Source organism: Rousettus aegyptiacus, unplaced genomic scaffold, assembly GCF_014176215.1.
Source record: "Rousettus aegyptiacus isolate mRouAeg1 unplaced genomic scaffold, mRouAeg1.p scaffold_m13_p_17, whole genome shotgun sequence".
Classification (NCBI taxonomy): Eukaryota; Metazoa; Chordata; class Mammalia; order Chiroptera; family Pteropodidae; genus Rousettus; species Rousettus aegyptiacus.
In genome coordinates this window covers 7,597,813-7,624,672 of record NW_023416292.1, presented here as the reverse complement: position 1 = coordinate 7,624,672, position 26,860 = coordinate 7,597,813, and the positions used below count along the sequence as shown (strand labels likewise).

The following is a 26,860-nucleotide window of genomic DNA, read 5'->3' as shown; positions in this document are numbered from 1 at the left end:
AAGCCCTGGCACTGGTTACAGATCTCAAAACTGTGTGTCTCAGACACACTGCGAACTTCCGTGGAGTTACTGTTCTTACTAAAATGGGCTTGTAGGATTGTTTGCTTTCTTCTGTATCTCAGTGGTTAGTAGAGGCTCTAAGTTAGGACATAGAAAAATTTTTAAGGACTTCGCCTCCTACAGATAAGCTCACGCAGCTGATTTGAAAGGAGTGGCACTCTAGACCAATGGGGACAAAGACCTGGAAGTGACATGGGACGGGCACCCGTAACTTTATGCTGAGCCCCTCTTTAACTCAAGGCATACATTCGCAAGGTGTATGTGTGCTGGTTAATATGATCGTGGGCGGTTTTCCCGAATTTTCCAGATAATCAGCAGGTAGGCAGCTTGACCTACCACCTCAGCCTTACCAGCTCCCAGTCAGAAATCAAAACACAGGAGTCTACGGTCTCCGAGACTCCACTGAATGCCAGCTGCTATGAAGGAGAAAAAGAATAACGAAAAGAGGCCCTAGTCGAAAGGAACTGCCGAAATGCCCAGCGGAGGCCGAAAACACACAGAACGAGGATATGGGGACAACCACAGCCACCAGTCAAAGGGCACAACATAAGATCCTCAGAGTAGGCCAGCTTCTCCGTCAAGAAGGCTTTAATTGGTATTAACTCAATATTTATGTATTTAATTGTGCAGAGCGGTTATGCAGTTAGACTGACAGGGCCCCGGACTGGCTCTTCTGTTACTCCTCCTCTTCCTCCTCCTCCTCCTCCTCCTCCAGGGTCCGGGTTCAGCTCTGGCCCTGGGTTTCCCTCCTGCTCCTCTCCCATTTCCTCCCCTCTGCTTGGCTAATCTCCCTACTTCCCACTCTTCACTCTTTGGGCCCGAAAGAAAACTATTTAACAATAATAAAGAAACCTTTTGCAAAACCATCATGCTTTAAAGATATAACCTACATTGCATTCAAATTCAGTTGCACCAGAAATGAATACTATCAAAATAATGACTTTTTTATCAAAGAGACTGAATCTTGAATGAACAAGTACTGATAGAAAACCCATTACCTAGGATTTTTCAATTGACAGAATTTATTATAACATTAAGGAAAACATTGCTTCCAATATGGAAAATATCCTTTTTCTCTCAGTAATGGGATTCCTTCAGGACTCCATTTTGGCTTCGTTGCTGTCTGTAAATGTTTTACCTCTTACTCATTTTATTCACTCACTGAAAAAATAATAACTGAACACCTACTAAGTGCCAGGTATTGTTATACACAGGCATCAGTGGACATAGCGTGAAGCTTCCGTTCCAACAGAGACATGGAGAAACAGTAAACAATACACATCGCAGGTAAGCAGCCCATACAGTGTGTTATGGGATGGAAAGTGCTAGAGCAAAAAAAAAAAAAATGGTAGAGCAGAGTGAGGGGGATGGGTGGGAGTGGGGGTAACAACTTCCAACAGAAGGGTCAAGGTAAGCCCCTTGTTAAAGGTGACACCTGAGTCAGGACTTGAGACAGATGAAGGAATTTGTGATACAGATGTACTGGGGGAGAGCATTCACCCAGAGGAAAGGAAGAGCCGGGGGACTCCTACGGGTGTCCCTGCTGTATTACGAACCACTGTGCTGACCCATCGAGCTCCCCAGCGGCTCTGGACCCCTCTTCCAAGATGTTCACCATCGCTCCTCCCCACCCCTCATGTCTCATCGAAACGAAACACAGCTCCGTGGCGACTGCCATGAACCCCCCCTGGAACACTCCCGGATCCTTGTCCTTCGACTGGACGCCCCTGAAGTCCATTCTCTTTGAAGTCCGGGGAAAGACTCAGATGTGTGGCTCTGCAGATAACCGGGTTTACCCTCTCCCACTGCCCAAAAGCCCACCTGGCTACTTTTTGTTGTTGTTAAGTATTAACTAAGTCTGGGCATAGCCTCCCTTGCCACATCCTCACGGTTCTGTAACCACCTTGTTCTCCGCCTTGGTCAAGAGCCCCTCCCTCTGCCCACAGACCTGCGGCCTTGGCATCTGCGCTGACTCTCGAGCTATTTCCCAGCCCCCATTCTCTTCTGTCTTCTCCCGCCCTCTGCCCCTCTGCACCAAGATCTGGACTTCTTAAAAGCAAAACCCGAAAAATCACATCATAGGAATGAAGAATACCTGATGGAAACTATTTAAAATAATTATATGGCTCTGGGTTGTGAGGAACTGGGGACTTCATTATCCCTCCTTTTCACATTCTTCAGAGGCAGATATTTCCCTCCTTGCTGAAGAGGCTTTCAAAGCCGTAGTATAATCAGCAAATCAAGCCTTCCTCTGGGCTAGCAGCCTGTGCAGGATTTAATGATATGGGGGAGGGAGCGCTTGCCTGCCTGTCACTGAAGCCAACAAGGAGAGAACCAAGAGGCTTGCTCTTAGATGACAGTGAATCCTGAGCTGAATGTTCTTGACTCTTGAGTTCGCAGAAGCCTCTTTTTAAGGACACAAATTACAGAAAAAGTATTATTAGATATGAATTGTAAACACTGGGGAGCAAATCCTCTATAATTAACAACCTCAGAAGTTGGCGTGATGTATGGGAAGCACTGCTCTTTCCCCACACTGAGGGTCTGTGTGTGGACCCTGACTGTCCGCTCAGATGGACACATGCTCAGTCAGTCCTGCCCTGTCCAGCAGAGAAGGACACAAGGCTGGAGAATGTCAGAGTACTTAGGGGAGCACTCGTCTCTAGATAAAAGCTCTAATTATTAATAGCACGAATAGCTCTTTCAGCATCTTCAGAACAATCCTTCAAAATGAGTGAAGAAGAAATGAGAAACTGATTGGAGTGGCTTCATTATGGGTAAGCGCCAACTTGATGTCATCTTAGGCGGGATTCAGAAATATGCCCTCTAATAGGCTGTTACCGAAATCCATCTCCTTTATTGTGAGACTACTTTGTGTCTATGCACCGCTATGTTATAGCTAGCAATACATTAATTAACATCCTGATCATACTGCCATCATTAGGGATAATTTGGAAGGATAAGGAATTATTAAAGGAGATAACCTATGCAAACCGCCTATTTTGTCTGACACAAGAACAGAATGTGTAGCATTGATGGGTGATATGTGAGAATATGAATTCAAGCACATAAAATTCCTATCTCGGAATTATAGAATTTTAAGGCTGAGGAGAATCTTAAAAATCCTAATTCTAGTCCCTCTTAGAACATTAAGGGAAACTGAGGCCCAATATTAAAGCTTATCAGATGTCCTGGAACAGAAGACAGTGTAGGGCATGCAGTCTGAGATCCCATGGCCCAAGTGGCCCCAGAATGGAAAGGGCTGCTGGCGGAACAGGCCCACATGGCAGCCCTGCTGGGAGCGCCCAAGAAGGAGCAAAATGAGCCCTACTCTTAAGCATCTGTGAAGACAAGGATGCGGCCGCAGCTCTAACCGGAGGCAGACTGGTGAACAATCTACAGAGCCTGGCCCTGGGCCCACAGAGAAGGACTTGCCTCAGGGTGGCCAGATTCTGGGACTCTGACTGAGCAAGAGTCCTACAGGGGAGAGTTCTTTTTTTAAAAAGTCAAGTGCAGAAGTGTGTTCTTCATTCTCACTCTCATCTGGGTACTGGGCCCTTTACTGAATGAGGGGCGTGGGGGGTGTCTGGCCTCTTGGTTTTTCCTCCTTCCTCACTCATATTTTCATATACTCTCTTCTCTCTCTTGTTCTTGCTACTCAACATTAGGCAAGATACTGAGGCTCAAGTTTGGGTTCAATGGTGAGCAGAGAGACCCCTCAAACCTCATTTTACTACTACTCTGCACATGGCCAGCCATGACCCCGAACTCATTTACAGAAACTTCAGGGACCACAGAAGAGGGGATAGCAAAGCAGAGTTTTCCATATGTGAGGCATCCTTTCCAAATACACCTGAGCATGTCCAAGTCAGGTTAATGGGGCTCCCACTGGCTCAGACTGAGACAATTTGAGCACTAAAAAGTTAAGTACAGTAATTGAGTTATAAATTAATTATAAATCACTGAAAAAGAGAAAGTGGTACAACCATATAGATAGTAAATAGATAAACGAGTAGAGAAGAGGCTCTTGTTTAAAATATGATGCCGATTGCCAACTGGAACGTGCCAAAGTTGAAAAATCATCATTTTTGAAACCTCCATAGTAAAAACTGGCCCAAACAAGGATCATCCATAACGTTTTAGGGGGAGATTTTGACAAAGAACAGGATATCTGTATGGTCGCAAAGTATATGTATCCTACAAAATGCACATTAGTTGCAAGGCAAAAAAAAAAAAAAAATATATATATATATATATATATATATATATATATATATATATACACACACAAACTATACAATGGATAAATCAGACGATACTGAAGGTTATTCAGTATATAATCTTCCAGATTGATGAAAATTAACATCATCAATGAGAACACTTGGACACAGTGTCGTCCCCCGCACCCCGCCCCGACATGATACCCTAAAAAGGACACATTTCCTACATAGTATTCCTACGCGGAATGCATAATCCAAATCTAATCATGAGGAAACATGAGACAAAGTCAGAACAGGGAAAGTTCTATTAACTAAGGGGAAACTGTACTCTTCGACGTCACACAGAGAGGCTGTGGAAATGTCCTCAATTAAAGCAGACCCTAGAACTATAATTCCAAGGCGGTCTAGCATGTTTCTGTTCTCTCCTCTGGGGGAACTCAGGCCTGGTGTTAGTAACAGAGTTTATCGCTTCTTATATGAATGACATGCAGATGGAAAAATCAGGTTTTTTGTTTTTGTTTTTGAATTCACAGACCTCTTACCTAACCTCGCCCATGCTGGGCCTTGCAAAAAAAAAAAAAAAAATGAGCCCTCTGATCAAAGATGAGCCTGCAAATCAGCCACCATGCCATTTTGTCCCTGGGCTTGCTTCTTAACTAATTATTTTCCCCCTAAATTGTGAATTCACAGTATTCTAAATACAGCTTTTGCTCTGTTGGCAAAAATGGATTTCTCCCTACACTATAGAAAGATTTATATTATAGAAATGGATTTACACTTAATATTATTCTACTTTAATCCTCTTTCCAACTGAACTTCAAAATGAAATACATTTGGATATAAATTATACATATTAAAAAAAACTTCCTTCATTGAGCTGGCCACTGCCAACTTTTAATCTGAGATTCCAGTTCATTTAGAAATTAAAAATAGATCAGATATCACTTCTTCTACTTTGTATCATAGACATTAATTATCTGGTTCATGGTTGATAAACATAATCAGAAACTGATCTAATTTTTCACACCCCTTCCCCTTACCTCTCACACGGTCATACACACACGTAATCTAAAGCTAGAAGGAACCGTCAGAAATCAAGCAGACCTCTCTCTGCCTTAGGATGAGAAGCTATCAGGAGCCCCACCTCACAGATGAGGCCATCAGGGCCCAGCGGTCCGACAGCTGACTGTGGCTCATGCAGGCAGGCAGTAATAACGAGGCGTTAGGTTCCTCCGGTGGCTCAGAGAAGCGTTCTCTCTACTCTTCTAAACAAAGGTGGAACATCATGGGGGTACAGCGTTTTGTGAACTAGCTCTCCAGCTCATCCTGAGAATCACTAACATGGTCTGATTCATTACTCATAATTTGAATAGTCTTAATGCTCTCTTCATTGCAGTAGAAACAGAGGTTTGTGGACTTCATGCCAAAATAACAGTAGAAAGCTTCACAGTGACAAAGGGCCAACAATAGTGTTATTATTGTGTATCAGTTAAATTTACTGGTAGTAAATCTATAAGAGGTACATTCAAGTCAGACAATGTGAATTAAAAAAACAACAAAAAAAACGACCTTCCCTATGGCCCCAGCGTCTCTCGGCACAAAAGAGGCTACATTTATACAGCGCAGTACCTTTAGAAGATAACCTTTAGCTTCGACTCCAAGATAAAAGTGGAGATCTGCTTGGTGCATGAGGAATTAAGAGGAAAGTGATGAAAAGCTACTGTCATGAACATATTACACCTCTTAAGCAGTGAGAAATTCATTTAATAAATTGATTGAAGCCTGAAATCTAATTAAATCTAAAAGAGGTATCAAACTGAAATGCTAATAAGTTCACGCTCAGATTGTATACGCGGAAGCTCTGCTGTGTGTGCCTTTAATAATGCATTACCTAAAGTATTTTCTGTACTCATTAAGGCAGTGCAGCAACGTGACGTGAATTACTTCTACACTCCGCTTTGGATACAAAAACCTTCCTGCAAGCATCTGTTTAGCCACTTTCCCCTTCCCAGTCAAGGTGAATGATGTGGTTCTCAAGGGCCGTGATCGTGGCCATAAAAAGGAAACTCACAACTTAGTAAGGAAACATACATACTTTTTATTCAGAAAAAAATAGCGAAGTGAGTATCCTTCTGTCTAATTACTGACACGCTATATTTAAAATAATTTGACTGTGCAAGACTAATAATTCAGAATACCAAATTGCTTTATCGAAACTAAAGCTTCAATTAGTTCAATTTCAAGCTGGAATACATCATCAGATAGGCACTGGGTACTGTGATCCTGTGTTCAGCTCTCTGTTGGACGTTCCAAATAAAGCGGTCAAGTTCCAGGAGCTGTGCTCCATTTGTGAAGTGAGAGTGGCTTAGGGACAGAGGAGGTGCTGGAAAGGTCTTTTTTTTTTTTTTAACTGATGCAGCATTGATTAATAACAGGATATACGTTTCATGTGTACAACCTTACAGTCTGACATCTGAAAACACAGTGTTCTCGTCACCGTAAGTCTAGTTTCCATCTACCACCACACATTTTACCCCTTTTACCCATGTTGCCCTTTGCCCTTTGTCCCCTCCATGGTCTGTATCTATGAGTTTTTCTTAGTCTGTTCATTTGTTACTTTTAAAAAATATTCCACATAAGTGAAATCATACAGTTTTTATCCCTTTCCGTGTGACTTATTTCACTTAGCATAATATCCTTAAGGCCCATCCATGTTGCAAATTTCCTCCTTTCTATGGTTGATTAGTATTCCACATCTTCTCAACACTTATTTTTTGTCTTTTTGATAACAGCCATTTTTACAGATTTGCGATTATACCTCATTGTGGTTTCGAGTTGCATTTCCCTAATAATTAGTGATGTCAAACATCTTTTCATGTGCCTTTTGACCATCTGTATGTCTTCCTTGGAGAAATATCTATTCAGATCCTCTGCCCATTTTTTAATCGGGTTTTGTTGTTGTTGTTAAGTTATGAGTTTATGTATATGTATATATATACATATAGACTAGAATATATAGAGAGACTATATATAGAGAATATATATATATTCTATATATATATATGTATATACACACACACTATATACATTTATATATGTAGAATACTAATACCAAAAATATCATTTGCAAATATCTTCTCCCATTTGGTTGGTTGCCTTGTTTTGTTGGTGATTTCCTTTGCTGTGCAGAAGCTTTTTAGTTTGATTCCCATTCATTTGCTTTTGTTTCCCTTGCCATTAGAGTCAAATCCACGAAAACATCACTAAGACCGATGTCCAAAAGCTTAGTGCTTATGTATTTTCTTCTATGTATTTTATGGTTTCAGGTCTTACATTCAATCAACAACTTAATCCATTTTGAGTTGATTTTGTGTATGATATACAATAGTGGTCTAGTTTCATTCTTCTGCATGTAGTTATCCAGTTCTCCCAATGCCATTTATTGAAGAGATTTCCTTTCTCCATTGTATATTCTTGGCTTCTCTGTAATAAATTTGTTGTCTATATATGTGTGGGTTTATTTCTGGGCTCTCAATTCTGTTCCATTGGTCTGTGTATCTGTTTTTCTGGCAATACCATACCGTTTTGATAAGTATAGCATTGTAGTATAGTTTGAAGTGAGGAAGTATGGTAACTCCGGCTTTGTTCTTATTTCCCTCAGGATTGCTTTGGCTATTCCAGGTTTTTTGTGATTCCATACATATTTTAGGATTATTTGTTCGAGTTATGTTCTAGTTTATGTTTTCCTAATTGTTCTGACTAGGACTTTCAATAATACTATGTTGAATAAATGATGAGAGTGAGCATCCTTGTCTTATTCCTGATCTTTGAGGAAAAGCTTCCAGTTTTTTCACTACTGACTATATTAGCTGTTGGTTTGTCTTACATGACCTCTAATGTGTTGTGGTACCTTCTTTCTTGCCCATATTATTGAGAGTTTTTATCATAAATGGATGTTGTATCTTGTCAAATGCTTTTTCTGCATCTACCGAGGTGATCATATGATTTTTATCCATCATTTTGTTAATGTGGTTGGTGTATCATGTTCATTTATTTAAGGTTGTCAAACCATCCTTGTATTCCTGGAATAAATCTCACTTGATTGTGGTGTACGATCCTTTTAATGTACTGTATTCAGTATGATAATATTTTGTTGAGAATTTTTGCATCTATGTTCATCAGAGGTATTGACCTGTGATGCGCGCATGTGTGTGTGTGTGTGTGTGTGTGTGTGTGTGTGTGTGTGTTTGTGTGTGTGGTCTTTATCTGGTTTTGGTGTCAGGGAAACGTTGCCTCATAAAATGAGTTCGGCAGCATTCCCTCCTCTTAGATGTCTGTAAGACTTTAAGAAGAATAGGTATTAAATTTTCTTTGACTATTTGATAGAATTCATCAGCGAGGCCTCTTTCTGGAACACTTCTCCAGATACCCACTCATATGACTCACGTCCACTCCTCCAAGTCTTCACCAAGTGTCACCTTCTTAAAGAGGCCTACCCTGATCACCCCACTTACAATTAACCCTCACTGTTGGCTGAGTCTGTATTTGTGAACTTACCTACTCACTAAAATTCATTTGTAACCTCAAAATCAACACTTGAGGCACTTTTAGAGTCACGCACAGACAAGCTCAGGGCAGCAACAAAATCGAGCCGCTCATCGCCCACATGTCCACCTGAGTCGAGCAGGCAGCACTCCGCCTTCTTGTTTCTGCTCTCACACTGTTTGTAAACAAGTGTTTTTCACAGTCAACCTAGTGTCGTGTCTTCTGTACTTTTGTGCTTTTTCCTGGTGATTGCACTGTTTAAAATGCCCTCCGAGCCTACTGCGAGAGGGCTGTCTGGTGTTCCCAGGCATAAGAAGGCTGTGACGTGCCTTAGAGAGAAAACCTATATGTTAGATATGCTTCACTCAGGCCTGAGTTACAGTGCTATTGGCCATGAGTTCAATATTAACGAATAAACAATGTATATTAAATAAGCATCTCTTTAAAACAAGCTTGGGTATTGACTGATTGACAAAGATTAACAAGCTCACAGCAATCTAATCCTGCATTTCCCCCAGAAGCAATGGCTCAGTATTCACTGACTCGCTGTTTGCAGAAATCTCATGGACTGAATATCGCAGCCTTTCTCCCAGAACTCCAGATCCCCCTGGCCTGGCTCTATTTCCCCCAGCACTTACTCCATCCTAACACACCATATTGCTCACTTATTTATTACGTTTATTATTATCTATCTCACCAGCTAGAAAGTAAACCCCGTGAGAGTACATGCTTTTGCTTGTTTTGTTCACTACTTTATCCCCCACACCCAGCACAGTTTCTGCATATAACGGACACTCAGAAAATATGTGTTGGCTCAATGAATGAATAACAGATGGGTGGAGAGTCAGAAATTCCCTGAAGCAGTGGTCTAATCAAGCATATTCCTAAAGGACAAGTCACACACGAGGGTATCCAGGTTAAAAAAGGGTTTAGGAGAGGCAACCCTTGGTTGACCTCACAGGTCAACTTACCATCCCTTATTTTTTATTTTGTATGCCTACAGCACCTGGTCTTCCTAGGTGGTTGCCCATCCAAGTGCTAACCAGGCCTGACCCTGCTGAGCTTCCGAGATCAGACGGGATCGGGCTTGTTCAGGGTGGCACGGCCATAGACTATCCACACTTCAAAGACATGATAATTTGAAGCTGATTATTGCTAAAATGCTAAGGAAGCTAACATTTAGTAAATTAGGATATATTGAGAGATGACATGGTGTTGTCCCAGCTCTACCACTTACTTCTTTGGACAAATTATTTAACATCTCTGGCTTTTATTTTCCTCATCAATACAATGGGGATAGTAAAAATGAGGCCTTCTCTGAGTAACCTATTGAACCTACATATAAGACAATAGGTACGGAACAAGTGTTTTTAAATGCTCAGGTGCTATGGATGGTGCTGCCTGGCCTGGGGTTCATCCCTTGTTGGCATTAATTCCCTGACAGCAGAGACTCCTCTTCAGCTCCACCTCTGTAGGTCGGGAGCTGGCACATAGTAGTAGGTACTCAACAAATACTCACTGAACAGGAAGAATTTGGACTTTCGGTACAATCTATTAAGATTATGCTTATAATTTGTCTAAATAGTCTATAATTAAAACATCAATAACAAAAATAATCTAGACTATTTGAGACTCAAACATGAAGTTGCAGAATAGCTTGTGAGGAGACCATACAACTGGGACACTCTGCTCAGTAAGATGTGACAAAACTTGCCCTGAAAAAGCAAACAGACTTTTCACTAACCCTCCGCCACCTGCTCAGTGGTCAGAGCACAGAGCACCCAGATCATGAGGGCAGGAGGCTCGGCAGAGACCACCCCACCCTGACAACCCTCCCACCGACGCCTGTCTCTCCTCGTGGGGGGAAGGGCTCCAGACGACCAGCCCTGATGCCAGGAAAACATCTTGAACTCACTCCCTGCTGCGAGCAGTTCAAGTTTCCACCTGTATTTGAAGAAGCAGCTGACTGAGCTCACATATGAGAGACTTGTATGAGAATAACCTGCGTGGATTTCTCGAGGGCAGCTCCCGTCCCTACTTGTCCTTCCTACCCACACTGTGCTGGGGCAGCACTGAGTCGCCTGAGCTCGAGGCTCCACTAGGGAAGTGCTTTTACCGAGTGGGAGAGAATCGCTCTCCCTACTTCACCTCACACCCTCCCCTGTACCTTCACCCCTCATCCAGTAGACAGGGAACCCGCAGGATACTAAGGATTTTCCCGGATTCTAAGAGGCAGGCCTAACCCTCCTATTTTGCCATCCTAAGAGCCAAGGATCACGGCCAGATTCTACAGGTAACTCAAGTAGAGGTCTCCACTCAAACCCACAAGAGGTGCTGGCACAGTTTCTTCGCTTTACTGAAAGGATTCAAGTGGCCAGTGACCTTGAGAAAGAAAAGCACACAGACCACATTTTAGTTACTAATGATTTTCAGTCAAAGGCGAAATTTTGGCAGATGATCTTAATAGTAATTTGGGAGAAATTATAACTGTTGTCAAATAGGAAATGAAACACAGAAAACATATTGTCTAAAACCAGTCCTCTGGATTTCTCTATGGATCAATCCCATGGAACTGAATGAGCACATAGCATTTGGAGGAAATACGTCCTGTCTCAAATACACTACGTCTTGCCCTGCTGTAGAAACTAGCTTGAGAAATCCTAGGGAACTTAGGATTGCAGTCCTCAATTTTACAGTAAAACCACAGACTTTAAGAAGGCTACCTGATCCCGACTGCAAAAATATAAGCAGTCTGGGAAATACATTGCTATGATAATTACTGCTACCAACTGATTCGGTTGCCAACTATTACATGCAAATTTACATAAAGGGATTTGGGCTACTGCCACCGCCAAGCCCTGGTGAATCCATTTTCATGAACCCCCCGATAACGGCTCTGCTCCCCACTCCCAGCTGAAGAACCTCGGCTATAGTAATACAGTCAGCAACCTCGCCACCAACTCACTCACTAATCGCAAGCCCATTGGCACCTGTTGGATACCCACGATATATATTTTCATTAACTTCTTAGCAAATCTTCTATAAACTGTGGCTGGCAACATTTCCAAGAAACGTAATGACTATTTGTATCTATTTGCCCTGAAAAAGCAAACAGACTTTTCACTAACCCTCCGCCACCTGCTCAGCTTTCCGGAAGCCTGGTGGGCCAGCTCTCCGGATGTCAAGGAGTCCTGAGGAGTCATCTAGCCCAGGCCAGAGCCTCTCAAATTTTAATGCGCAGGAGATCTTGTTTAAAAAGCAGATTCTGATTCAGTAGGTCTGGGGTGAGACCCAAATTCCTGCATTCCTAATAAGCTCTCAGGACAGGCTGATGCTGCTCTTCCTCAAACCACACTCTGGACAGCAAGGTTCTTGCTAAAAACAGACATTTGCTACATTAAAGCAACACACCAAACACAAAATAAGTAAGGTATGGTGGTCCCTGGCCTCCAAAAGCCCAGTGAGTTAGACACAATGACTGCATTAACACATATTAGTATTAAAATACACAAACATACAAAGTACCATGACGTAAAGAGGAACAAGTGGCCCTTCTACCTAGGGAGTTGAGCACAGGCCAGACAGAAAAGGTGTCACTGAAGCCAGGACTGACTTGAAGAGTCAGTGGTACTCTGCCTGGTAGAGGAGCAGTACTCAGCGAGCCCTGAAGACAAGAAGTAGCACCAAGGTCATTCAGGTTTGCATAGAGCCAGATGAGCTGAACTGAGGAACAAGGACTAGTCTGTACCACCGTTAATGCACAGTGAGTGAGAAGCATTTGAAATGGTAGCTTGGAGCCAGGGTTTGTATGTCATGCTTAAGAGTAAAACATTATTTCCAAGCATGGCAAGCAAAGAATTAGTCTTAACTTTTGCCTTGTCGGTTGAGTATAGCTTACAATACTCAGTGGAAGAAACAGCATTCATCTTGTTCTTCAGGTAAGCAGCTGGACAGAGAATTTTGTTAGCGGACTGAGAAAAAAGCTTTGCTTTCACGTTGTGAGGACAGGGCCTAAAAGGGCTTCCCTCCCAGCACGCACCCAGCTCCCCACTGTCCACTGTAACAGAGCAGGATGGCTTCTCTCAGCTCCCCCCTCAGAAAAACCCCATCCCTATAGACAAACAGCTGTCAAACTCCTCTGTCACATCAAAGTCTGAACTGAATCTCTTTTCTTTTTTTTTAAGTCCACAACCTTTCTCCTCATCTGATAGCAAAGACGTGGTACAATGTCTGATAAAATAATGATAGTAATTAAGAAAGGCGTACATTCTTCATTCCTTCCAAGGCAGATTCATTCTCGAGAAAATTGCTAGCAGACACAATATTTTGGCACATCACATAGTAACACTAATGAGAAAACTAGGGAGATACAGAAGGTGGAGTGTCGCGAGTGGTCACACCTGTGCCTGGTACACCCACAGCAATGATACGTCCATGAAAGCTAGAGAGAGACCGCTCAGCTGCCGGGTCAAAATAATATTTGAAAATTTTGCTCTTAAGACCTGGTAAGCAAAATTTCAGAGAAGACTGACCAGTCGTTGATTCACCATAGATGTCCCGAGTGCCCACTAACTGCTGGGCACCAAGGAGGATGCTGGTGACGCAGTGTCAATTAAGAACAAGATGAGATCAGCGCCCTCAGAGAACTTACAGTCGGTCCGGTGCGGTGTGAGCAAGGAAAGAAACGATTACTGTGTGACTGTTGCCATGAAAAGTCCAGGTGTTTCTTCCAAGAGGTGGGTATTATAATATCTCCATTTTCCAGAGGAGGAAACTAAGGCACAGAGAGCTCATGAGGGAGTGGAGCCAGGACTCAAACCCAGGCAGTCAGGCTCCAGATCCAGGTTCCGGCGACCGGGAACTAACGCGAAAGCCCTCCAGTTGAAGATGCCTTGCATCAGACAGCTGCTCACCCTAAAAGCCTTCAGTCTGAGAGGTCGCTCAGTAATATGTGAACTGAAAACATCTCCGACACAGAGAGAAATGGAGAAGAGGGGAGAGAAACTGTCTTTGAAGTAAAAATAAATCCAGGAAGCTAAACAAAAGGATGGTTCATAAAATCTCTCTCCATTTTGATTGACGCAAGTCAAGGAAAAGGTAAGGGGATTCTGAAATATGAATGTTAGAAGAAGAAAAATGTGTTTTCTGAGTCTGTAGAGATGGGATAATAAGAGAAAAGAAATGACTAAGAGAGGATCCCAAAAATGTGAGGTAATACAAGTGTCCTGTAGGTAGAAACTGCCAAAAGAACTTCATAGGGCTGAGGGAGAGGTCGCACTGGTACGGTGTACGGCGACCTCCATGCTCCCTTTGGAAGTCTCATGCCTTTCACATATTATCACCGCCTGTACCACCTTCCGCCTCCTCAACCACACACCCTACCGGGCCTTTCTTTTCCGGGGAATTAAAAAACAAACTGTACAAAGTTTACTTTCATATATGTAATTATGACTTTTAACTAACGTTTTGGTGTCTACAGTGTGCGTGCTTTAGTTGATGACCCCATCCATGAACACTCACAGCAACCCTGTGAGACAAGTGCTATGATGAGCCCTATTTTAAGGTAGTTAAATAAATTGCCCAATTTCATGAGTAGGGGGTTGGAAGCACTTTAGCACTGGGATACTAGTGGTCCCCACCCAACGTGGCTGGGCCTAATACGACAATAGAACTGGAAAGGAACACAGACATCCTCTCATGACAAAGTCTGTCTCTTATTCAACAGACGAAGAAACTGAGGCAAAAGCAATCTGATCCAGCTCCCTCCTCTGAGAGCAGAGGCTGTGACTTTTCCACCACAGTCTCTGTCTCTGAATCGTCACATCTCCGGCTCAGAACTGGACTCAGCCAGTCTCATCAGGGCCCAGTGCTTCCCCAGCCTGGCCCACCCTCACTCAGGCTGACCTCTCAGTCATCTCTGGCTTCGTTAGATATTCAAGTGAAGAAAAAAAAAAGAAGCTATCACTTTCCGAGGACCTACTATACGCCAGGTTCATGCAACCCTCATGTCACCACTATGAGGCAAGTACTATTGCTATCTTCATTTTAGAGATAATAAGGTTGGCCAAGAGAATTTTTAATTATTTGCCCAAGTTACGCAGCTAGTAAACAGCACGCTCTTAGTGACTAGGCTGAACTCTCACCTTCAGCACTAGTCCATCTTTTCTCCTTTATGTTCAAGTTGCCCCCGCTTTCCACCCAGCAATGCTGGCGGACAGGATGTATACTTCGCCAGCTCCATGCTTGCCATCCTGCCCTGCAACTTGAGATTAAACAGGATACAAAGGGAGGACTCAGGCAAGGCCAGCGGTTGTATAGCTGGTTTTCATCATCTACCACAGGCCTGGACCAACTCTCCACCTGGAGACCTAAATTATTCTATTGGCCTGACAGCTATGCAATCAATGGCCCCACTGAAAGAAGGGGCTCAGGCGCCCCCCATCCCCAGCCCAAACATGTCCCTGTATATTAAGGTCTAGCAGCCACCAACGGTGCCCAGAGCCCTCTGGGATAAGCAGTGATGCATGAGTGTGCCTGTGAAGACCTGAGAGCATCATAATTCAAGAAATGCAGAGGGCAAGCCGAGCGAGATTCCTGAGATAATTGAAATTGACCCATAACTCACCAGCCGCCAGGGGAAATTCTATCACTTTGCACACTCTGCTTCCATAGCTTGAGATCAAATTCAGGGGAACATGATCAGATTTCTAATTTGAAACCTTGGACATGCAATGTCATCTTTAATGATTCCTGGCAAAGGATGGTCATTACAGATCTCAGCCTTCCAAAATTAAAACATGAAACCTAAAAATTAAGCAGAAAATTCTCAATTTCTCGGGTCCAACAGTTGCAGAAAAATCACGCAAGTGGGAAAACACATACTCCTAAGGGTTTTGTTATGCCTGCAAATATTTGACCAGAAAGTATATGAAAGAGAAGAGCTGGAAGGAAAAAGTAAAATAAACGAACCCATAGAGATTCTCACTTTCAGGTTTGGGTCACCTGGGTGAATAGCAATTTTGCATGATCAATTTCGACTGTCACGTCAGGGAACATTATCTCTCTGCTGATGGCCAATTTCATCTGCTCTATGATGTAGAGCTCAGATTCTTCTGATGAGGTGGACTGCCAGCCTCAAGTCTTCTCTCACTGCTAAGAAGACTGAAAGACAGTGCAGTCAGTCAGCACGGGGTCCAGGTGTGTAAGACTCCTTTAAAATAGGAGGCTAAAAACTCGTCTCTCACCATCAGTTCTAAACCTCCTCATTCGATGTGGATTTTTGAGAAGTTCAGGTAACCATCAAACCATCTCTGGAGATTGTTTGCAAATCTCTTCCCTCCACTTCCCCCCCGACCCTGCCTTTTGTGGGTCACCTTGGAGGTGGCTGCCACAGCCCAGCAGAAAGGTCTGCAGTTCCAGCTTTTGCATTTGCTTCTGACACAATTCTGCTCAGACCTGTATCCAGGAAGAGGGAGCAATTCCCTGTCTGCGGCAAGGCCTCAATAGATGTCCCAGAAATATTAATGTAAAGTTAGATGTAAATGAAAACTACAAACTCGAAACTTTTATTTTCTCCTGCCATGCATTCGTACAGAGGACAGTTAGAGAATGGGGACCAGGGCCAGCGTGGGACTGTGCTACTGGACCCTGGACATGGGCACAGGACATATCCTCTTAAGCATGGAGGAGCACCTGCAAACAGCCCAAAAGATAAACTACAAGTTTTATCCTTTTATCAATTAAAAAAAGACTTCTGCTGAGCCTTTAATTATGCACTACAGCTTAGAGAGAGTTAAAATTCCTTGCTAAATTCAACTACTTGATGTGGAATGGTCACTGTGTACAAAAAAATGAAGACCCAGAAATTTGGAATTTCCAAGCATAATTGGCAAAAGAGAAAACCTACCAAAAACCAAAACGGATGTCAGGGGTAAACTGGCACCCATGCACGGTAGAGGAAGCCAGGATCAAAGTCCGGTCGCTCCCCGGAAAGACCATGCATGTTATTTCGTCACCTGCCCCCTTCTGAGCATCTCCCTTTAGAACCATATCCCTCCCAGGGGCCACCCTAGAGCCTCCTCCTCCTCAGAGTAACTTTTCATTATTACTCTCTTGCCCATGTGGTAACTAAGAGGAGGAAAGGATACGTCAGCAACCTGGGGTCTATTTGAGTCTAGTTCTAATGAAGAATGACAAAGGGCTTGGCAGACACATTCTCTCCACCTCTGTGGTTTGTATACAACTGAGGGTCTTGAACCAAAAAAAAAATAATAATTAGTTAATTAATTAAAATAATAAAGGACGAGAAGACAACCGATCTCAGTGTGAAATACAGTTAACTGTCTAAACTGCCTCTTATGATAATCAATGGGCTGTTATTTATGGACACTGAGCCAGGAGCCTGGAGCCAGCATGCCTGCCCGGAAGTCACGGTTTTTTATTATGCCAACTGACACTGGAGAAGCCCTTTTAGGAGAATGTGCTACCGGAGAAATGCATTAGTGCAAGCATTCACAGCAAGGAGGCAGAGGGATCATGCTAGGAACACACCAGGCACTTGAGACACATCCCCCAAATCATGCTGAGTCCTGACCCATTTATTCAGTAAACTACTTTTATGAGTAGGTCAAAAGTTAACAGAGCCTTCCAACCACACTGCCTGGCCCCCTAGCTAGAGAGAGCGCCTTTGCTAACCTTGCCATTAAAATTTGGCAACCTGTGGCGAGGATGTGGAGAAAAGGAAGCCCTCAAATGCTGTTGGTGGGATTGCAAATTGGTACAGTCACTATGGAAAACAGTGTGGAGGTTCCTCAAAAAAATTAAAAATGGATATACCTTTGACTCAACAATTGCACTTCTGGGTATTTATCCAAAGAAAACCAAAACACTGGTTCATAAAGATATATGTACCCCTATGTTCACAGCAGCATAATTTACAATAGCCAAGATATGGAAGCAACCTAAATGCCCATCAACGGACAACTGAATAAAGAAGTTGTGGTTCATATATACAATGGAATATTATTCAGCCATTAAAAAACTGAAATCCTACCATTCACAATAACATGGATGGAACTAGTAGTTATTATGCTGAGTGAAATAAGTCAGATAGAGAAAGACAAATATTATATGATTTAACTTATGTATGGAATCTAAGGAACAAAAAGAACAAACTAAAAGAGCAAACTCACAAATATAGATGACAATCTGGTGCTGGCCAGAGGGGAGGGGGCTTGGGGGTCTGGGAGATGGGGGTGAAGAGTTAAAGAATGCAAATTAGTAGTTGACAGATGGTCTGGGGATGAGGGGAGCATGTCATAGGGAATGCAGTTAGCACTGATGTGATGGCTACGTGGAGAGCCAGAGGGGAGAAAAAGCTATCAGGGGATCATTTCATAAATCATATAAAAGTCTAACCAATGGACTGCATACTTGAAACTAACAGTAAAATCAAAAATTTTTTAAAGGCTGGGCACCCAATGACATTCGATGAAGTAATTATGGGCTAATCAAAGCAATTACTTGATATTCCTTACAATAACCAGATGACATTTCTAATCCCAAAAAAGCAAACTGGACCAAAAATTTAACATTTACAGAGACATAGATAAAGTCAGCATCTACGATAAGCTACTATGGGACACCAGGACGTTGTGCGATGTCCGCCCCCTTTTTAATAACAATATTAGACATGGCAACGGTCATTAACCTCTTCCCCTGCCTACACTTTACTCTTCTGCTGCAGGGATGAAATAGAAGCCTGAACGAGCCACATAAATGAGCCAAAACGGCAGCTGTTAAGCAAGGCCAACACTAGGGTGAGGCAAATGGAGGCGCCTAAAGAACAAAATTTAAGCAGGCACCGACTCCCATGGATGTGCGAGGCCCCATCCCAAGGTTCTTATGCTAAGTTTGAAAGTGCAAAAGCAAGCCTGCCACTTGTTACGTACTGGAAGAGATGAGAAAGCAGCAGCAAGTGAGCCCGAGCCCACCTGCAGGGCGACTGGAAACAGCAGCGGGGCATCTTCTGGAACAAAGACTCCAGGCCAACACAGGGCAAAGTCAGGAAGGGTAAGAAAACTTAGGATGAGCATCTGTCTACCCATGTGCGCCAAGTATAGGACTAACGTAAGGGTAAAAGCTAACATTTGTTAACATTAACATCTACTACGTGCCAGATGCTTTAAATGCATTAGCTTATTTAATCTCCACAACTCTTGGAGAGAGGTATTATTTATCATCATCATCATCATCATCATCATCAACATCATATCATCATCATCATCATCATCATCATCATCATCTAGGAAATTAAAAAATGAAAACTTAGAAAGGTTTAGTAAATTGCTCCAGATCTGAGAGCTACTATGTGCCGACACTGGCCTATGCTATTATCCTAAGTCTATTTTCTTAATCAACAGTCCCACAAATAGAGATGTCAAGAAAAAGACAGCAATAAAATAATCCATAGATAGTAGCATGCCCCAAGTTAGTAAGAAAGCACATTAGACATAACTCTTTATGCATCCGCAAAATGTCTTGGTGAGAACCTTTCTTACCTCACATTTTCAAGAGGTCAGAAAGTATGAATTATCCTGTTAGACAGATAAAAAAACCTGAAGTGTCTATTACAGCCTGAGTGAGGGACAGAGGCCCAAGCCCTTTGAAGCTGACCAAACCATGGCTCCTCCCACTGGACACCCCTGAAGGGCTGTAACAAACCAAGCCACTGACCTCCACATCCCTGTGAAACTGAACATGGTGCTCACACAGCGAGGAAGCGGGGGAGGCGTGAGTCCATCCAGGCGCATGAGCAGAGCTGGGACGCCGAAAAGCACCAGGTACTTCACGTAGAAAAAGAGCACTTGGGCCAGTGCCAGTCCTCCTGAAAGACACAGGGACCCGTCAGATTCAGCAACAGGAAGTAGAGCCATCGCCTGGGAAAGATCCAACATTCCAGGAGATACGCCGCCTGCTCCCCCTTCTCCACCCACTCTCCTTCTTCCCATCAACTCTCATAGTTTAAAAGTCTCCCACATTGGTTTTGAGCAATGAAATTTTGGGGTTAACAAATATGAAATCTCCTTTATTATTGTGACAGGCAACAGGGCTTCTTAGCAGGCATGTTTTAATGGATACTAGGAAAAGGCACCCTTAAAAACATCTATGTTGCACTGCAAAACTGTTAGAAAGGGAAAATCCTTCCTAAATCCTTTCAAAACCTTGCATGAGTTCACACCCACTAGGATGGCTAGAATCAAAAAGCCAAATCAACAAAGGTTGGCAAAGACGTGGAAATGCTGGAACCATCATATACTGTTGGCGGGAACGTAAAATGGTGCAGCTGCTCTGGAAAATGGTTTGGCAGTTCTTCAGACAATTACACATAGAGTTACCACATGACCCAGCAATTCCGCTCTTTGGTATATACCCAAGAGAAATGAAAACAAACGTCCGTACAGAAACTTATACCCGAATGTCCACAGAAGCATTATTCGTAACAGCCAAAAGCGGGAAACAACACACCTGTCCATCGACAGAAAGGCAGATAAACAAACTGTGGTCTACTCAACAACCAACTATCACCCAGCCATAGAAAGGAATGAAAAACTGACATGTGCTACGACATGGATGAATCTTGAAAACATCATGTTAAGTGAAATAAGCCAGACACAAAAGACCATCTATTATATGGTTTCATTCATATGAATGTCCAGAATAGAAAAACAGACAGAAATGGAGACAGAAAATTAATTAGTGGTGGCTGGGCCCTGGGCGCAGGGCAGGAGGGGATTATGGGAGGGTGGTAGCTACAGGGTGGGGATTCTTTCTGAGGTGATAAAATGGCCTAAAATTGGCAATGGGAAGAGTTACACACATCTGAATACACTAAAAGCCACTGAACTGTACACTTTAAATGGGTGAATTATATGGCACATGAACTATATCACAATAAAGTTGTCATACCAAAAAAAAACCCACAAGGGCCCCAACCTGTAGTAGCCAGTGGCCTCTCAGCCTCAGAGGCACCTTTCTGGAGTGAGAGGAACACAGGGTGCAGGTGCTGGATGAGATGTGAGGCCTGAGATGCACACTGTGGCCCCTACAGGTCCGCCTGTCCCCACTGAGAGTGATCCACACCTCCAGCTGGGGTTCGGTGTGCTCTAACAACTACGGCCTCTCCTGGGCTTCCTGGCCAGTCATCACTTCAACCTCTTTGCCCTGGGGGAAGGAGGAGGGCTTTAGGCTCCAGGCTGACATAAGACCTCAGACCTGGGCGAGCTGCTGGCCCCGTCTTTACTGGCCTCAGCAGCTGGGTAAGCAGGTGAGACAAGTCTGCCAGAGCAGTGTCCACAAGGAGAAGGCCAAGGGCAAAGCATGTGAGGAAGCCCCAGAGAAGACAACTAGGGGCCACATGCAGTCCGACCGCAAAACCGCCTTCTGCAGGGTGCAGGAAGTATTGTAAGGCAGCTTAGTGCCGCTGACCAGGTCACCCATGGGTTATTCAGAAGGAAATAACTAAGCCTTAAGGAAATACGAGCAGAAAATATTACTGTCTGGCCCTCTTGATGTTATTCGAGGATCTTCGAAAGAATGTCACTACTATGGAGTATGTGGCTATAAATGGTAACCGTGGCAGAAGAAACACATAAGCCATTTTCTGAACATTCAGGTTGGGCAATGGCATAGAGTTGTTCCAATTTGAAAGCCACATGTCCTACAAGGAGAAAACCCTAGGAATCCCTCATTCCCATTCGGGAATGGTCAGACAGGGTCTTCGGACTTTTGGAAACCAGACTGCAAGCACATCTGCTAGAAGAGCAGGGTATAAAATCACGGCATTCTGGGATGATAAGAGTCAAGAAGAAAAAAAGCTGACATATGCGTGTAAATATACATGTATGTACATATGCGTGTTATGTGCATATACGTACATACATTCATCAAGAAGTAGGATTTATGCACTAGCAGTACCCTCTTAAAAGCATTTGGGGGCGCGTGACTACCCTGAACAAAGACGAATCAGTTCCGCTGGCTGAGATGCCAATGAGGTGGCTTCGAAAGTCCTCCAGAAAGAACCACCATCGGGCTCTCGTCAAAAAAACCTCAGAGCTAGAAATGACAGGACATGAGTAAGAATGACTGAAGGGCACGATGCTTCCGGAACTAAAAACGAACGATCAGCCTGGAGGACGGAAGGCGTCAGGAGGCCCGTGGAAGCGTGGGCACGGGGCCCATCCGAGCTCTCGGCCACGCGGCCTCAGAGAATTCCTTTTCCTGTTAACGGAACGTGTGACCGGGCAGAAGCTGCTTCCCGTCGCAAACGCTGCCTTTAATTTGTACAGTTGTCCTATCTGAGGCATAGGAATTAAAATCCACAGCTGAGTCTACGTTTTATGTGCCACCATTTATACATTTGTTAGTACCTTCACGTAGAACTGGGCTAAAGAAAGGATTGGTTTTTTTATAGGTACTTAATATAACTCTATGTCTAGATCTAATTAAAAATAAGGTACCTGGAGACTTTTACACCAATATGGATGGAATCATAAGTCACATATTTTTCAATATGCAACAAGTGCTCTATTTAACTGTTATTGAATTTTTTTTATGGATCAAGACACAAAGGGTTTAAATTTATTTTTTTCTTGATATTTTAATAACTGGTTCACAAGCTGATAGAAAAAAATGCATAATGGTTTTTAAAGTGTTATAATTATGACATCTGTATTGTTTAGTTTTTAGGAAAATTGTGTTTGTACCAGAATTTAATGATTTTGCTGTCTTGCTCTTGATCATCATCACTACGAAAGTTGCATGGCTTGTTATTCTTTCCCCTTGACCTAAAAACTAGTCTTTCCCTTGTAAAATGTGGTCTCAGGTTTCAGGGTTGACCCTACAGATTTTGTTGCCATCTTCCGACAGGCATACAATATGATAGAAGGCAACCTAAGGATATAAATGACTCTACTCTGATTGAAAGTTATTACACATACCTGTATTGAATTAGCTCTCGTTATATCCAAAAATACAAAATTTAGCTATTTTTCAGTACTTAAAAAAAAAATTCCTGTGTTTGTATCTAAAAGATTCTCTCATTAGCAAGAGTCATGATTAATTTTATCTAACCTAACCCTTCCTCCCCCAAAAACTCACAAATGGCATTCATTTGTTCAACGAGCATGTACTAAGTGCCTGACTGCTGAATCGCTAGTGATATACTATGAGAAACAGACCACATATCAAACCAGGTGGGGATCAGCCGTCACGGACTCACAGGTCCGTTTCATTAGCCCCATTAATCCTCACTTGGTGTCTTCTCCTGCCTTCATGCCCGGTCACTCCTTTTCCTCTTGGCAAAATCCCATTTATCCTTCAAAGCCCAGTTCGAATATGTTCTCTTCTTGTAACTTCTGTATGTGCCAAGCAGAATTAAGAACTTATTTTTGCATTCATTTCATACATAGCTATTGAGCACCAACTGCTCGTCAGACACTGAGCAAAAAAAAAAAAAAAAAAAAAAAAAAAAAAAAAAAAAAAAAAAAAAAAAAAAAAAAAAACAGAGAGTGGAAAACGATGAGAATCTTATGCTATCTGACATGTTTGTGTACCCAGTTTTCAAAATAAACATGAGATGTCAAATGTCTTATCGCTCTCCCCTCATTGTGATGTCGTAGAATAAGAAAAAGCAAATGGTTGATTTTGTCAGCATTTCATTACCAGTTAGACATGAGGTGCACGGACATTATTTCAACAACAGCTAGTGCTTAACCACGGAGCTAAAAAGCTCTCTGACTACAGGCGCTTAGGAGATGGCTCTCCAAACTCTAACCACTGAGCAGTTATGATTTTCATGAAGAACTCGAACGTACGCCTACAGAGCTTCATTACGTCTTTACCATGTAAGAACAACTAACTTTCAATCTTTTCACCCCCCACCTCTTCACTCGGTCTCAAATTCCTTGCCCACGCTCCCTTTTATCCCCATAATCTCATCGACCTGGATTTACCATGGATTTACCATGGTGAAGCACCATTCAATAATGAACTCAAGAAATGGGATCTTTTTGAGCTCTTTCAAGGAAAAACTATAAATTACCACCTTAATCCTAGGCTCTGTCAAGTTGGGGTATAGTTACAGTCTGCTATATTTTGTCTCTTATAAATTTCTGAAGTTCAAAAGAAGAATGAGTAGATACATGTTGTCATGTATTTGTCTCAACGCATAGCTGCACAGCACCGAGAGTGAACCCTGATGTGAACTACTGACCTTGGGTGATCAGGATGTGTTTGTTGGTTCATCAGCTGAACTAATGCACCCTCTCTGACGGGGGCTGTTGACAGCGGGGAGGCTGTGCGTAAGTGGGCACAGGGTTACATGGGTTATCCCTGTCGTACCTTCCTCTCAGTTTTGCTGTGAATCACTTTAACTGGTCTAAAATACTTAAGGATAATGATAAGATATCTGAGATATTATTCAAAACAATATGGGAGAAAATCCAGATAAAAGACAATTGGCTACAAGCCGATAATTGTTGAACCTGTGTGATAAACACATGGGGGTTAATTATATATTTATGCTTTTGATTTTCCAAAATACCAAGTTTTAAAAGGGTAGGCATTAAGATCCCCCATATAAACCCTGAGTTTCAGGCAGCAATACTCGACTTCCTCCTCATCCACCAATCGAATGCATTTGCAGGGGACAATGAGTAAAATGGACTTATATCAGCACAGTTTCACCTCCCTGTGAGCACGTGTAATCTGGAAAAGGTAAAATGGAGAGACAATTAGAAGAGGAAGAGGGAGAATGACAGGAGGCAGAATAATGAACTCGCTTATCAGTCCTGGAATAGCTGGGGACCGGCAGCCTCTGAAGTACGCCTCCCTCCGGGAAGATGTCCTACCGTGACCTTCGCCAGTTACAACGGAGCTCAAATTTATCTGCTCCTAAGAAAAATAAGGAGAACAGTTCATCACAGAGATTCCCAGATCTCTCCTTAACAAATTAGTAGGTTTGGGCCAGAGTCCTGAAATCTGAATGTCAAATAAGTTTTTTGGGAAGTTATGTCCAGTCAAGTTTGATAAATTCTGAGTTAGAATATCCACATTGTACTCCCTTGACCCACGTATAAAAATATACAAAGTGTAAATAGTGATTTTCTTGGGGAAAGTGAGGTTACCTTTCTGTTGCTATTCACTCCTATTTTCTGATTTTCACGTATAAAAGAGAAAAGAGACAACTCTCTTGCTCAGGCTGTTGGTTATATGACAGATCTTCAAAAGGAACGTCCCAAACTCATTCTGACATTCATTGCTGAGTTATTCAAAAAGAGAACAAGCAGGGAATTAAAAAAAAAAAAATCTGTGCCACAGGATTGACCTTTAATTTTATTAGCTAAACACAAGTATAATTTTGACAACCACAACTTAATCTTGAAGAAACAATACTCTGCTAGCTTGATCCCGAGGGAAGATCAACCATCTCCCTGGCCCAGTCTAACACTCTCCGTTAGGAAAGCAAAGCCCAAGCTTTTGTGCTAAAATAAACACCTCCACAAAAAGTCGTGCTACAAACGACTCTTAGCAAAATTTAACATCACTCTATTCTGCAAGGCAAAGAGTGGTATCAGAAAAAAAACTAAAGTCACTGCCAATTACCAAACTCCCCTCAAAGCTCAAAGATCCTCAGGTAACTCTCAAATCTACCAGCATTTCAGGGGGGAAAAAAGCCAGAGTAACTGGGCTATGTTTATAAATTTCATCTGTATATTTATTTAATCTGTAGAATAATTGCAATATGTTCCCTCTCCTATTGTGACAGTACTGGAGGTATGTGAAAATGATTTAAAATGTAGCGATTATAAAAGATATAAAATGATTTCTTTTAATCTTTAAGAATAGGGACATTGCACTCTGACCCCTTCCCTTTCACAGGAAGTGAAATGTCTCAAAAGCAGGAAGTGACCCAGGACCCGGCCATCCAGGTGGATCTTCCTCTCATTCTCCTCTCTGGTCCCGGCTCCAACAGCTTTAATAGCCACCATTCGCTATGAACCCCGAATACCATCACTAACACCGATATTTCTCCTGAATTCCAAAATTGTCAGTGCGATCACCCTGCACCTCTCCACGTCATCGCCCGACCTCTGGCCCCGACAGCGTATCTGGCACCCAACATGTGCCACATGAAAGTCTGGAAAACGAACGCATGGCTAGTGATGTCCTCTGGAGGCTTAATAAAACTTTATTGAATTGATTTGAATCAAGCGACCTTCATTTTCTCATTGATCGCAATTTGATTTCAGGACGGTTCACACTTAAATAAAACTTTGCAATGACTGAGCCGTCTAAACTCTCCTAACGTGACCAGTGTTGCAGAGGTGAAGACAATTCAGGACTAAGACACTCAACTTCTCTCTCTTAATCGAAAATATTCATTATTGCGGTGGGGGGTGGAGGAAGGCATCAGCTAAATCTGAGGGTTCGGGGGAACTGGTCCCAAAGTGAGCTGTTTTGAAGGAGGATTTAGGGAGATAAAAGAAACCTCAAGCAATGGCGTGAGGAGGGGAGTGGCCCCGTCGGAGGCAGGGGGCTGCAGGGAGCATTGCAGGAATGAAAGACCTAAGAAACCAAGCAAAAAAAAAAAAAAAAAAAAGGGAGATAATTTGCTTTGTGTTTCAGAAAGATCGGTCTGTAGAAAGTGGGATGGTTTCTGTTGCTGAGAGATGAAGGGCAGAAAAAAGATGGAGCAGAGAAAAGGACAGAGCAGTACGGCAGAGACCAGAGCCAAGTTTTGGGCGTGGCGAAAGAACCAGGGAGCTCGAACTGTCGACTTCAGGTTGTGTGGCTCTCTTCCAAGACTGTACTAAAATCCTCCGACACACATAAATGCTTTATCCGAACAGATGTTTGTTTGTGCGTGTGTACACGTGTGTGTGGATGTGCGTGTGTACAAATCAAATAAAAGAGCCAGGCACCACGTGATAACTAGAGCACAGCAGATGATCCCTAAACATAATCAATTCCACAAA

At 42.8% G+C, this 26,860-nt stretch overlaps 1 protein-coding gene and 1 pseudogene across 8 annotated transcripts in view; both read right to left on the bottom strand.

Annotated features, from left to right (window-relative positions):
• Positions 1 to 26,860, bottom strand: part of HHAT (hedgehog acyltransferase) — a 210,297-nt gene that overhangs the window by 112,607 nt on the left and 70,830 nt on the right. For all 8 annotated transcript variants that reach the window (XM_036234472.1, XM_036234478.1, XM_036234477.1 and 5 more), the window contains one exon: positions 19,560 to 19,710. In XM_036234472.1, the coding sequence (XP_036090365.1) occupies positions 19,560 to 19,710 (151 nt within the window). The remainder of the gene's footprint in view (positions 1 to 19,559; positions 19,711 to 26,860) is intronic.
• On the bottom strand, positions 9,820 to 9,938 carry LOC118613033 (annotated as a pseudogene).